Below are 15,218 nucleotides of genomic sequence, written 5' to 3' on the forward strand. Positions count from 1 at the left end.
GGAGTTTATCGTGACTAAATCTATATCTCTACCTCAGCCTGAAAAGAGACTAGATCTGTCAAATTGGGCCATTCCCAAAGAAATTGAGTTAGCCCGGAAAAGTAGATATATTGCTTAGCGTGAAGGAGTTTTTTGATCTACTTAAAACTGGCAATTTAACGCAACAGCAGGACCTTAACATATTATTAGAAAGGTTTTGGAAAATGGATGAAATACATGGAATTCAAAATAAAGATATTTCGTTAAACTCAGAAGAACAAGCATGTGAAACTCACTTTCAGGTGAACACACAATTCCTGGATTCAGGGCGCATACAGGTTCGGTTGCCTTTCAAGGAATCTCCTGAACAAAAAAAAAAGACGTTTTCTTCAACTCGAAAGACTGCTTGCATCTCAACACCAATTAAAGGAAATGTACATCGAATTTTTAGATGAATATCTTAAGTTGAATCACATGGAGGTAGCTTCGTTAGATAATTTGCAATCGGGAATTCATTACATTATTCCTCACCATTGTGTTCTTAGACCGCAGAGCTCATCAACTAAACTTCGCGTAGTATTTGACGCTTCGTCTAAATCATCATCAAAAAAATCATTAAATGATATTCTCATGGTTGGTCCTACTATTCAACAAGATCTAATCCTAACATTACTCTCGTTTCGTTTGTATCGTCATGCTATTACAGCTTACATAACAAAAAGACAATTTCTTGTCGCACCTGAGGATAGAAGTTTCCAACAAATCTTGTGGAGAAAGTCACCGCACCTATTCAATTATTTCAATTTAATACTGTTACCTATGGGATGTCGTGCGCTCCATTTCTCGCAATCAGGTCCTTAAAGTTTTTATCAGAGACGTATAAGGAGTTGTTTTCAATTGGAGCTGCTGTATTAGCTGAGGATATGTACGTCGACGATCTACTTTATGGAGCTGACTCACTCGAAGAACTCAATGCTAAGACGAATAAAGTTACCAAATTGCTCTCCAAGGCAGGCTTAGAATTGACAAAGTGGAATTTTAGTGGGGCACCACCAGATTATGAATATAATCTCAATATTGACAATAGTGATGTCACCAAGGCTCTTGGCATGTCGTGGCTGCCAACTGAAGATCTTATATTATTTCGATTTGATCTTCCATTAACTGCAATACCAACAAAGCGAAGAATAGTATCGGTCATGGCCAGGCTCTATGATCTGCTAGGATCATTAGCTCCAGTCGTAGTACGCTACAAAATCTTGATCCAAGACTTGTGGATCGAGCGCTTGGCCAGAGATCTTACGGACTAGATGGCAACAACTTGAAGCTGATTTATCTAATCTTGACATGGTTCGCGTAAATCGATTTGGTAACACATCACCAAAAAATAAGTGAAATCCATGGATTTTCGGATGCCTCAAATCGAGCGTATGGATGTTGCATATACGCAAGGTTCTTGGACAACGGAAAATATGTAACTTCATTGATCATTTCGAGATCGAGAGTTGCGCCCACTCAATCGCAAAGCATACCTTGTTTAGAGCTTTGTGATTCCGTTTTACTCTGTCAAACATGAACTAAAATCAAACACAAATTAAATTGTCTTGTCAGCAAAACATATTTTTGGACAGATTCAAGAATACACTGTCCACACCATACTACCGTGGATTTTCCCGAAGTTAGTTCGGTCGAAGTTAGCCCCGGCCCTCTGTTTTTTTTTCGAGTGCTTTGGGCTTTAGTTGCTTAAGGAGCTGTACTTGTACTTGTTTTCAGCACAAAAAAACTTGATCACGGGCAAATCTTAGACTTGATATCTGTAGCGGTGGCTTGATACAAGTTTCGCATATTTATTTATTTAATGATACAAAAAAAAATTTATTTATTACGCAAACATATGTAGATTCGATGCTGTGTTGCAAGGGAAACTTCTTAAGTTGGTAAAACGAAATTGTCAAAAGCTGAGTCATTTGTTTTACAAAAATTCATTCTTAATTTGTGTAATAATTTTTTTTTTTTCGTGATATTGACTTAAATTTATAGATAAGATATAGGGTTAAACATATTAGTGTAATTATAAATGTTGTGGTAGTTATGATGTTAAATATTCTGTTATACGCAGTTTTTTTGGAAATGATTTGTTTAGCTTGCATATAAGAGAATGGTTCTATTTTTGTTACATTGCTGGTTACATAAATATTTTGGGTATAATCTTGTAATGTATTTACTGATATTTCATTTAACTGCATAGCACAGTCGTATATTTATACCCTTGCAAAAAGGGTATATTAATTTTGGTCAGATGTGTGCAACGCATAGAACGAAGCATCTCCGACCATACAAAGTATATATATTCTTGATCAGCACGACGAGACGAGTTCAAATAGCCAAGTCCGTCCGTCCGTCCGTCCGTCTGGATCAACGCAAACTCCTCCTAGACCGTAAGAGCTACAGCGCTGAAATTTTGCACATAGGCTTATATATACTGCAGGGGTTGTATATCTCGGATTCAGCCGGATCGGACCACTATATCATATAGCTCCCATACAAACCCCAAAGTCACGAACAGTGACTTTTCTCAATAAAACTTAATATTAGAGAGATTCTTACGCCTATAAACTACTGTGCCAAAGGCTCCCATAGGAACGATCGGTCGAAAACAGTGACTTTTGTAAATAACTTCGTTACTTTTAACGCGATTGCTTTCACATTAAACATTTGTTAGTTTAATATATCTGTTAATGACTGTGCCAAATTTAATCAAGATCGGGCGACTATATCATATAGCTCCCATAGAAACAATCGGTCGAAAACAGTGACTTTTGTAAATAACTTCGTTACTTTTAACGCGATTGCTTTCAAATTAATCATTTCTTAATTTAATATATCTGTTAATGACTGTGCCGAATTCGATAAAGATCGGGTGACTATATCATATAGCTCCCATAGGTACGATCGGTGGAAAACAGTGACTATGAGCAATATCTTCGTTATTTCCTACGATTGTAGGCATTGTAGGCAACCCTTTTTAGATAAAACGTTCTTCCACATTGATGGCTAAAAGGTAAGGAAAGAGTTACCAAAAAAGTTGCAAGGGTATACAAACTTTGACGCGGTCGAAGTTAGCCCCGGCTCTCTGGTTTTATTTCATTTTCTTCTATGAATGTTTTATTCTGGTTACAATTTTGTTATAAATTTGGTGTTGGGCAAATTTCAAATTACGATAATATAATGTAGAATGTAATATTGGAATGTAGATCCCAAGTTCTACATAACTGATTGAATTTGTTACAACCTCTACCCTCTACTCCGACCTAAGGGCATAGGCAGATTACATATATAAACATAAATTAAACTAAAGAAATATAAAATATTAAATGTAATAAGATAATAGGTTACATATAAAAAGAAAAGTATTTTGGTAGTTTATGGATCCTTGAACTTCTTCGACCAGCGCTTTATAAAGCCAAGAACACTGTTAGCCCTACTAACAGTAGTCGATATATTTTTTGCAGAATGTTGTGGTTACCGCCATTTTGCAACGCTCGACTGAGAATAACTCCGTACCACAATCACCAACAACGTTTCTGTTATTCAAATATAAACAAAATGAAGTAAGTCGTCTCGCCGTCTTTGGTATACCATACACCAGTAAAGCAAATATTTACATTTTATTAAACTGTAAACTCTCTACTTTTTAAAGTAATTAATCCCTTGGGATTGATTTTATATTTCCGGATTTTATTTATTTTCAAATTAAGTGCACATGCGGTGTTATTCACTATATTCAAGAGAGTGTGCCCGTACCTCGCCTTAGCGTATTATACCCTTTTAGTGTGCCCAAATTCGGTTATCGGGGAAATTCACTGAGACGAGGAGCGGGCTTATTGAAAATATTCCTAATGTTTACATTCGGCCAATCCTGACATTTGATCGACCTCGATCATACAATTCAACAAACATACAACATACAATATACATATATACAATACATACAATATACATATAAATACTGCTTATCAGATACATATTACAAACAGAAACTCACAGTTTTATCACACGCATGCATCCACGGCTTGAGTCGGGCTGATTCTAAGATACCTTTGTAGGGCAATTGAGTAAGTTGACAATCGTCAATATCGGTGACTTCGTAACGGTCATTTGGAAGAACTCGATTTATTTTATAAGGACCACGGTATTTAGGAGCGAACTTTTTGCACGACCCGGGAGTGACATCTACATTGCGAATGGCAACAAAATCATTGACTCTATAGGATAATGATGCCCTATGCCTTAAGGCGTACCGCTTTTCATTGCGCTCCTGCGATAATTGAATTTTCGCACTTGCCTCTTGCCTAGTGGCCTCAAGGTTACAGGGGTTTTCTGAACTAAATTTCTCGTCAAGATACTCGGTTAATTCGTCTACTAAGGGGCCTCGCTGATCGCAACCAAACAACAACATTGACGGAGTTTTACCGGTACTACACTGCACTGAGTTATTAATAGCGAACTCGACACGATTAACTAATTTATACCAATCGGCTTGGGCTAAAGGTTCTGACAGCTTTCCCAACATTGGGGTCAACACACGGTTCACACGTTCGACCTGCCCATTGGCTTGAGGGGCAGCAGTCGCTACTTTAATGTGGTCAATATTTCGATTTTCTACAAACTCAAACGACGTAAAACACGAACCTCTGTCGGATATAACTCTTCTTGGTCGGCTATAATAATCAAAATATTTTTCTAACGCGGCGGTTACTTCTTTGGTACTAGTGGAATTTACGGGATACAATTTGACAAACTTTGTAAATGCGTCAATCACTACCAAAAGGTGCTTTCTTTTTGATGTAACACTCGGTAAGGGACCTAAGTGGTCAACATGGATAGTATCAAATGGAATCGGACTTTTCGGAATACTATGCAAGGTTCTATTATGTATAGTTCTTGGAACACTATGTAGAATACACGGCAGACAATCTTTTATAAACGACTCAACCTTTGGATTCATTAATGGGAACCAGTACTTTTCTTTCAAATTGTTTACACATTTCTCAACGCCTAAATGACCTAGTTTCTCGTGACACCTTCTTATTAATTCCCCTTGCATGCGAGCCGGTGCATACAAACACAGTCTTTCCTTAGCATTTCTTTTGTACACTATACCATCTATTAACTCAAATCCAACATCATTGGATTTTTCTAACTTTTCTCTTAGTTTACGGATATCCGGATCTCTTATTTGTTCTGACTGCAATAATAAATCAACATCTTGCGGAGACGCACCCACTACACCAACCAGGTTTGCCGACTCATTTCGATCGAGCTGGTCACTTCTTTCGATTTGGTTACTCAATCTCGGATCAACAGAACTTTCATTTAAAGAGACGCAAGGTTTATTCTTAACCAGTTTTAGCCGACTTCTTTCTAAACATAGCTCACACGGTCTGAAACAACTCTTCGCTAAATGAACACACGGGTTTGTCCCGAACGGTCCTAAATAATTCTTCCCTAAAGGAGCACATGGTTCTATTTTACACGGGTTTATCTCACACGGGTCTATCTTACACGGGTTTTTCTCAAACGGGTCTATCTTACACGGGTTTTTCTCAAACGGGTCTATCTTACACGGGTTTTTCTCACACGGGTTTTTCTCACACAGGTCTATCTCACACGGTTTTGTCTCAAACGGTTTTATCTCACACGGGTCTATCTCGGTTTTACGCAACTTTCCTCAAAAGTAATATGCGGTTCACAAGGTTCAATTGGGGCATTCTGGTCTCTCTTCACTAATAAATCGCAAGGATCAAAATCACCTTCTACAATATTCTCTAACAACTCGGTTTGCCGACTTAATGCATCTACATGGCCCATGTTTGAACCGGGTCTGTGAGCAATGGTATAATCAAAGTTTTCCAATTCCAACGACCACCGCGCAATGCGGGGATTTATTGATTTTTTACTCAAGGTTTGGACCAATGAATTACAATCGGTAACGATCAAAAATGGTCTGTGTTCTAAATAAACGCGAAATCGGCGCACGGCATATATTATGGCCAAAGTTTCAAGCTCAAAACTGTGATAACGGGACTCGGCGGCTGTCGCCTTTCGGGAATAATAAGAGACTGGATGCATTTTGCCATCAGTCTGTCTTTGCATCAAAGAGGCACCGAAGCCATTTGAACTGGCGTCAGTATGCAACTCAGTTTCGTAGTTAGGGTTAAAGATAGCTAATACGGGCGGACTGGATAAGGCGGATCTTAATGTAAGAAATACATTTTTAGCGGTTTTGTTCATCGGAAATGGACCACCTTGTTTAAGCAACTCAGTTAACGGTTTAGCTATGCTGGAGAAATTCGGAACAAATTTGCGAAAATAAGAGAATAAGCCTAAGCACGAGTGTAACGCTTTGCTGTTAAGTGGTTCTGGGTATTCTAGGCAATCTTCTATCAAAGGCAATGGAAAATTATCCCTCACAGTCTTCTTATTTAAACCTCGATAATCAACGCACATTCGTATATTGCCATCCTTTTTTCGCACTAGGACGATGGCGGACGCATAGGGGGAGTTGCTTGGTCGGATTACATTATTGGCTAACAACTCACTAACCGTTTTAGAAACGATTCCTCTTTCATAATATGATAACCTTCTAGGACTACTATGAAATGGTGTTGTATCTGTCAGACATATTCTCATCATATATTTAGGCAACCCGTAATTAATTGAAAATCGGTCAATGTAATGCTCATGCACAATGTCTCGGCACTCACGCATCGCGCCTAATCCAAATTCACTGCCAACAGTAGTATTCCCGGTATCTGACAGCGTTGCACAAACAGTTTGCAACTCTGTTAGCCATTCTCGAAACGGGGATGCATTCGTGTTTACATTAGGGTTATTACAATTACTATCTAGATCAGTGGTGTTATTACTAATGGTATTATGCTTAGGATATTTAGTAAACAGGGATGCACAGAAGGATTTGTAAACAAAAGCAATGGTACTCTTTAATGATGCAGAATTCTTTTCATACTTTCTTACATTTTCAATCAATGAGAACTTAAGACCTATTTTATTCAAGGCGTCTCTACCAAGAAGTAGTTGCGTCGGCATAATATTATCGGGAATAACTAAAAATTGAATTTCATAATATTTTTTGCAAAACAGAACTAAACATTTGACTGTTCCAAAAGTCAGAATAGAGCCACCGCTCAGTCCATGAAAAGAACTTTTAACTAATTTATCGCAATCTAAATGCGGCATCAACGCTCTACTGGCAAAACTTACTGGGCTTCCGGAATCTAATAGGGCAAAAATATTATTAACATCAGTGCATCCCTCTTTACAAGATATTCTTAAACTTACTAATTGAATAAATGACTTATCATCAATGGTGTCCGGGTCTTCACTAGAGCTCATGGCGGCGATCTGGGTTCGCATTGGACAATTCCGGTACTGATGGCCCACTTTGAAGCACCGATAGCAACTTCCTTTTGGTCTCTCCGGGCGTGGACAGTCAAACATTAAGTGACCAATCTGGCGGCAATTGAAACATCTCTTATCCTTTGCAGCAGGCGTAATGGCCTGCAAACGGTCTGAAGTCTGACGAGCCTGAGGAACGTAGTTTTTGGCTGGTGGCTGAACTGATTGAAAACGCATCATCTTCTCTCGCAATTCATTCAGAGAAGTACAATAATACAAAGGAGCTGACAATCCGGTTCGATCTTGTAGTCCGTCAACAATGTATTTGACCACATCGGTGTCTTCAAAATTGCCCTGCTGAGCAATATTTCGCATAATGATGAAATACTGCAAGAGTGACTCTCCTTTGCCAATTGAGCGCTTCCTCATCTGGTTAGCAATCTCGTAGTTTGTCATTTGTAGGCCAAATACCTTCACAAGGGCATCCTTCAGCTCGCTCCAGGTTGTAGTCTTTTCATATGTCATGTATGCTTTAGCAGATCCCTCCAGCAGTCGGTTGCCCAACGACCAACATTGGGCATCACTCAGTACATACACTCTTGCTGCTTTCTCCAACTCACGAATCCATACGTGAATGGACAGATCACCATCACCAGAGAATTTAGGTACAGTAGTTTCGACATCTTTCAAGTTCATGCGGCAATTATATTCCGGTCCGCCTAAGTTCTCCTCCAGCTCCATAACACGTGTTTTTAGCTCCGCCAGGTTTTTACGTGCTGTATACAATTCGATGCTACTAAGAATCGAAGACAATTCGTCGGTTTCGCTCGCCTGTGCGCTTTCACGAACATGCACGTTCGCGTCTGGTCCTACAGAGGTCTCACGAGACATCGTCGGCGACTGGTTAGCACCCACTTGATCCGGTGTACTTGGCTGCTCAATGTTTCCGACGCCGCGCTGCTCAATAACAACATCCACAAGTTGTCCGGCAAGCACATTTGCAGACACTGCTGGGCTGACTGCCTGCTCTTCGGGTACATCACTCTCTCCAGACTGATTCTGTGCCATGACTTGTTTTACCAATGCTCGCAATTGGTAAATTGACGCTTCTTTGTCGCAAGGTACTTCCTTGGCCGCTAGCAACTCAAACAATGCGGTTTTGTTTAATTTAATAATCTCGGTGTATTTCATGAAAATACGTTCTTTAGGGCAAACCCCACACCTGATTTGTAAACTCTCTACTTTTTAAAGTAATTAATCCCTTGGGATTGATTTTATACTTCCGGATTTTATTTATTTTCAAATTAAGTGCACATGCGGTCTTATTCACTATATTCAAGAGAGTGTGCCCGTACCTCGCCTTAGCGTATTATACCCTTTTAGTGTGCCCAAATTCGGTTATCGGGGAAATTCACTGAGACGAGGAGCGGGCTTATTGAAAATATTCCTAATGTTTACAAAACAAATGCATTTTAACATGCTTTTTACAAGCATATCTTAGTATCTCGCTCACTCAAACATACGATACCTGTTACATTCATTTTGGCGACTTAAATATACCATTTCACCCTATGTATGGTATAATTATGTTATCCCGTTCTACCGGGTGAAAGCTAATTTTTTTACAGACAGTTTCTGAGTGAGGATATTTGAATAAAAAGTACTATATGTTAAAATTTTGAAAAACCTAAACACTACTTACATCTAATAAATCTGACAATCTATTTGCTGATAGACTATCAATCTTTTGTTTAAGTTCTTCTTTATCGTATTGGTCTAAGATGCCGAAAAGATTTTTATGTGCTGTGCCTATTATGTTAATAAGTCCTCGCTTATTTCTCTTTATTATTTTTATGCCGTTCATTTCGCGATTGGACTATGTTCTTATATGGTTCTGACTGCTTAACCAAGTTGTTGTAAGTGGTTTGTAATGTGGGCGGAGATGAATAGACCGATGTCAGAGTGTTTTGGAGCTTGGGGTTATTTGCTCTAGATTAATTGTAGTTTATTTTATTTTGCATTGCACTTATTATTTATTTATTGTAGTTATTGTTAATTATAGTTATTATTTATCGTAGTTGTCTTTTTTGTTCTCTCGATTTATGTCTCACACTCCTCAACGCTCAGCAACGAGTGACTCACACGACAGACTCCGCTAAACTTCCCTCTCTGTCAGAGTGTCAATTAAACCGACCGTCTCTCCTGCTACAATTCGGCCGTCCTGACCGTAAGATTTCCTAATACTTACATAATATATGTTATAACAACTACAAATTGGTTAAGGTACATTACATAAAAGTCTATTACAGTTAACAATATTTTCATTTGCTTAAGCCTAACTTTTAGTCACTTTTTCTTTTACCTATGTTTTACCTGAAACCCTTCCACATCCTTAATTAAAAATCGGTCATTTTTGAGAACCTTGTCTATCACATACGGCCCTTTGTGTTTTGGGATTAGAAATTCGTCACCATAATATAATCACCTGCCTTATATCCTGTGGGCGCTACCCTTTTGCTATTATACTGCTGCTCATTGTACTTCTGGCTTTGCTTCTGATGTATTTCCCCATCCTTTCTAATTGTATCCAAATTTCTTGGATCATTCACTATTCCTAACTGCTCTAGTCCTTCTCTTAACTCATCACCAACTTTGCCTCTTTGCTCTACTCCAAAGAGCATTTTGCTCGGTAACTGCTTAATGCTTCTATGAAGTATGTTATTTAAACAATGTTCAACATTCTCAACAATCAAATCCCAATATATACCCTTTTCTGGCTCCGATAATTTAGCAGGCATAGGTCCCAGGGTACGATTCACCCTCTCAATTCGGCCATTAGCTTGAGGGGACCCTGTGGCAATCTTAATAATAATTAACTTTATTCTGAGTGGAATTTACGGGATACAATTTGACAAACTTTGTAAATGCGTCAATCACTACCAAAAGGTGCTTTCTTTTTGATGTAACACTCGGTAAGGGACCTAAGTGGTCAACATGGATAGTATCAAATGGAATCGGACTTTTCGGAATACTATGCAAGGTTCTATTATGTATAGTTCTTGGAACACTATGTAGAATACACGGCAGACAATCTTTTATAAACGACTCAACCTTTGGATTCATTAATGGGAACCAGTACTTTTCTTTCAAATTGTTTACACATTTCTCAACGCCTATAATAACTATAATTAACAATAACTACAATAAATAAATAATAAGTGCAATGCAAAATAAAATAAACTACAATTAATCTAGAGCAAATAACCCCAAGCTCCAAAACACTCTGACATCGGTCTATTCATCTCCGCCCACATTACAAACCACTTACAACAACTTGGTTAAGCAGTCAGAACCATATAAGAACATAGTCCAATCGCGAAATGAACGGCATAAAAATAATAAAGAGAAGTTTCTCGTGACACCTTCTTATTAATTCCCCTTGCATGCGAGCCGGTGCATACAAACACAGTCTTTCCTTAGCATTTCTTTTGTACACTATACCATCTATTAACTCAAATCCAACATCATTGGATTTTTCTAACTTTTCTCTTAGTTTACGGATATCCGGATCTCTTATTTGTTCTGACTGCAATAATAAATCAACATCTTGCGGAGACGCACCCACTACACCAACCAGGTTTGCCGACTCATTTCGATCGAGCTGGTCACTTCTTTCGATTTGGTTACTCAATCTCGGATCAACAGAACTTTCATTTAAAGAGACGCAAGGTTTATTATTAACCAGTTTTAGCCGACTTCTTTCTAAACATAGCTCACACGGTCTGAAACAACTCTTCGCTAAATGAACACACGGGTTTGTCCCGAACGGTCCTAAATAATTCTTCCCTAAAGGAGCACATGGTTCTATTTTACACGGGTTTATCTCACACGGGTATATCTTACACGGGTTTTTCTCAAACGGGTCTATCTTACACGGGTTTTTCTCAAACGGGTCTATCTTACACGGGTTTTTCTCACACGGGTTTTTCTCACACAGGTCTATCTCACACGGTTTTGTCTCAAACGGTTTTATCTCACACGGGTCTATCTCGGTTTTACGCAACTTTCCTCAAAAGTAATATGCGGTTCACAAGGTTCAATTGGGGCATTCTGGTCTCTCTTCACTAATAAATCGCAAGGATCAAAATCACCTTCTACAATATTCTCTAACAACTCGGTTTGCCGACTTAATGCATCTACATGGCCCATGTTTGAACCGGGTCTGTGAGCAATGGTATAATCAAAGTTTTCCAATTCCAACGACCACCGCGCAATGCGGGGATTTATTGATTTTTTACTCAAGGTTTGGACCAATGAATTACAATCGGTAACGATCAAAAATGGTCTGTGTTCTAAATAAACGCGAAATCGGCGCACGGCATATATTATGGCCAAAGTTTCAAGCTCAAAACTGTGATAACGGGACTCGGCGGCTGTCGCCTTTCGGGAATAATAAGAGACTGGATGCATTTTGCCATCAGTCTGTCTTTGCATCAAAGAGGCACCGAAGCCATTTGAACTGGCGTCAGTATGCAACTCAGTTTCGTAGTTAGGGTTAAAGATAGCTAATACGGGCGGACTGGATAAGGCGGATCTTAATGTAAGAAATACATTTTTAGCGGTTTTGTTCATCGGAAATGGACCACCTTGTTTAAGCAACTCAGTTAACGGTTTAGCTATGCTGGAGAAATTCGGAACAAATTTGCGAAAATAAGAGAATAAGCCTAAGCACGAGTGTAACGCTTTGCTGTTAAGTGGTTCTGGGTATTCTAGGCAATCTTCTATCAAAGGCAATGGAAAATTATCCCTCACAGTCTTCTTATTTAAACCTCGATAATCAACGCACATTCGTATATTGCCATCCTTTTTTCGCACTAGGACGATGGCGGACGCATAGGGGGAGTTGCTTGGTCGGATTACATTATTGGCTAACAACTCACTAACCGTTTTAGAAACGATTCCTCTTTCATAATATGATAACCTTCTAGGACTACTATGAAATGGTGTTGTATCTGTCAGACATATTCTCATCATATATTTAGGCAACCCGTAATTAATTGAAAATCGGTCAATGTAATGCTCATGCACAATGTCTCGGCACTCACGCATCGCGCCTAATCCAAATTCACTGCCAACAGTAGTATTCCCGGTATCTGACAGCGTTGCACAAACAGTTTGCAACTCTGTTAGCCATTCTCGAAACGGGGATGCATTCGTGTTTACATTAGGGTTATTACAATTACTATCTAGATCAGTGGTGTTATTACTAATGGTATTATGCTTAGGATATTTAGTAAACAGGGATGCACAGAAGGATTTGTAAACAAAAGCAATGGTACTCTTTAATGATGCAGAATTCTTTTCATACTTTCTTACATTTTCAATCAATGAGAACTTAAGACCTATTTTATTCAAGGCGTCTCTACCAAGAAGTAGTTGCGTCGGCATAATATTATCGGGAATAACTAAAAATTGAATTTCATAATATTTTTTGCAAAACAGAACTAAACATTTGACTGTTCCAAAAGTCAGAATAGAGCCACCGCTCAGTCCATGAAAAGAACTTTTAACTAATTTATCGCAATCTAAATGCGGCATCAACGCTCTACTGGCAAAACTTACTGGGCTTCCGGAATCTAATAGGGCAAAAATATTATTAACATCAGTGCATCCCTCTTTACAAGATATTCTTAAACTTACTAATTGAATAAATGACTTATCATCAATGGTGTCCGGGTCTTCACTAGAGCGATCTGGGTTCGCATTGGACAATTCCGGTACTGATGGCCCACTTTGAAGCACCGATAGCAACTTCCTTTTGGTCTCTCCGGGCGTGGACAGTCAAACATTAAGTGACCAATCTGGCGGCAATTGAAACATCTCTTATCCTTTGCAGCAGGCGTAATGGCCTGCAAACGGTCTGAAGTCTGACGAGCCTGAGGAACGTAGTTTTTGGCTGGTGGCTGAACTGATTGAAAACGCATCATCTTCTCTCGCAATTCATTCAGAGAAGTACAATAATACAAAGGAGCTGACAATCCGGTTCGATCTTGTAGTCCGTCAACAATGTATTTGACCACATCGGTGTCTTCAAAATTGCCCTGCTGAGCAATATTTCGCATAATGATGAAATACTGCAAGAGTGACTCTCCTTTGCCAATTGAGCGCTTCCTCATCTGGTTAGCAATCTCGTAGTTTGTCATTTGTAGGCCAAATACCTTCACAAGGGCATCCTTCAGCTCGCTCCAGGTTGTAGTCTTTTCATATGTCATGTATGCTTTAGCAGATCCCTCCAGCAGTCGGTTGCCCAACGACCAACATTGGGCATCACTCAGTACATACACTCTTGCTGCTTTCTCCAACTCACGAATCCATACGTGAATGGACAGATCACCATCACCAGAGAATTTAGGTACAGTAGTTTCGACATCTTTCAAGTTCATGCGGCAATTATATTCCGGTCCGCCTAAGTTCTCCTCCAGCTCCATAACACGTGTTTTTAGCTCCGCCAGGTTTTTACGTGCTGTATACAATTCGATGATACTAAGAATCGAAGACAATTCGTCGGTTTCGCTCGCCTGTGCGCTTTCACGAACATGCACGTTCGCGTCTGGTCCTACAGAGGTCTCACGAGACATCGTCGGCGACTGGTTAGCACCCACTTGATCCGGTGTACTTGGCTGCTCAATGTTTCCGACGCCGCGCTGCTCAATAACAACATCCACAAGTTGTCCGGCAAGCACATTTGCAGACACTGCTGGGCTGACTGCCTGCTCTTCGGGTACATCACTCTCTCCAGACTGATTCTGTGCCATGACTTGTTTTACCAATGCTCGCAATTGGTAAATTGACGCTTCTTTGTCGCAAGGTACTTCCTTGGCCGCTAGCAACTCAAACAATGCGGTTTTGTTTAATTTAATAATCTCGGTGTATTTCATGAAAATACGTTCTTTAGGGCAAACCCCACACCTGATTTGTAAACTCTCTACTTTTTAAAGTAATTAATCCCTTGGGATTGATTTTATACTTCCGGATTTTATTTATTTTCAAATTAAGTGCACATGCGGTCTTATTCACTATATTCAAGAGAGTGTGCCCGTACCTCGCCTTAGCGTATTATACCCTTTTAGTGTGCCCAAATTCGGTTATCGGGGAAATTCACTGAGACGAGGAGCGGGCTTATTGAAAATATTCCTAATGTTTACAAAACAAATGCATTTTAACATGCTTTTTACAAGCATATCTTAGTATCTCGCTCACTCAAACATACGATACCTGTTACATTCATTTTGGCGACTTAAATATACCATTTCACCCTATGTATGGTATAATTATGTTATCCCGTTCTACCGGGTGAAAGCTAATTTTTTTACAGACAGTTTCTGAGTGAGGATATTTGAATAAAAAGTACTATATGTTAAAATTTTGAAAAACCTAAACACTACTTACATCTAATAAATCTGACAATCTATTTGCTGATAGACTATCAATCTTTTGTTTAAGTTCTTCTTTATCGTATTGGTCTAAGATGCCGAAAAGATTTTTATGTGCTGTGCCTATTATGTTAATAAGTCCTCGCTTATTTCTCTTTATTATTTTTATGCCGTTCATTTCGCGATTGGACTATGTTCTTATATGGTTCTGACTGCTTAACCAAGTTGTTGTAAGTGGTTTGTAATGTGGGCGGAGATGAATAGACCGATGTCAGAGTGTTTTGGAGCTTGGGGTTATTTGCTCTAGATTAATTGTAGTTTATTTTATTTTGCATTGCACTTATTATTTATTTATTGTAGTTATTGTTAATTATAGTTATTATTTAT

General features: G+C 39.0%; 1 protein-coding gene across 1 annotated transcript; it reads right to left on the reverse strand.

The window, feature by feature from the left end:
* Nucleotides 1–7,087: 7,087 nt before the first annotated feature.
* Nucleotides 7,088–7,981, reverse strand: LOC137579784 (uncharacterized). The gene is made up of 2 exons (XM_068293604.1): nucleotides 7,342–7,981; nucleotides 7,088–7,277 (listed from the first exon to the last, which is right to left on the reverse strand). Exons 1-2 carry the CDS (start codon nucleotides 7,921–7,923, stop codon nucleotides 7,260–7,262), a joined length of 600 nt encoding a protein of 199 aa, XP_068149705.1. The 5' UTR covers nucleotides 7,924–7,981; the 3' UTR covers nucleotides 7,088–7,259.
* Between the last annotated feature and the right edge of the window lie 7,237 nt (nucleotides 7,982–15,218).

The sequence above is a fragment of the Drosophila tropicalis genome, unplaced genomic scaffold, assembly GCF_018151085.1.
Source record: "Drosophila tropicalis isolate 14030-0801.00 unplaced genomic scaffold, ASM1815108v1 contig_771, whole genome shotgun sequence".
Taxonomy (NCBI): domain Eukaryota; kingdom Metazoa; phylum Arthropoda; class Insecta; order Diptera; family Drosophilidae; genus Drosophila; species Drosophila tropicalis.

Bases quoted from the DNA above. Each gene is read 5' to 3' on its own strand.
- LOC137579784 (XM_068293604.1), bottom strand. From the start codon at position 7,923: ATGACATATGAAAAGACTACAACCTGGAGCGAGCTGAAGGATGCCCTT.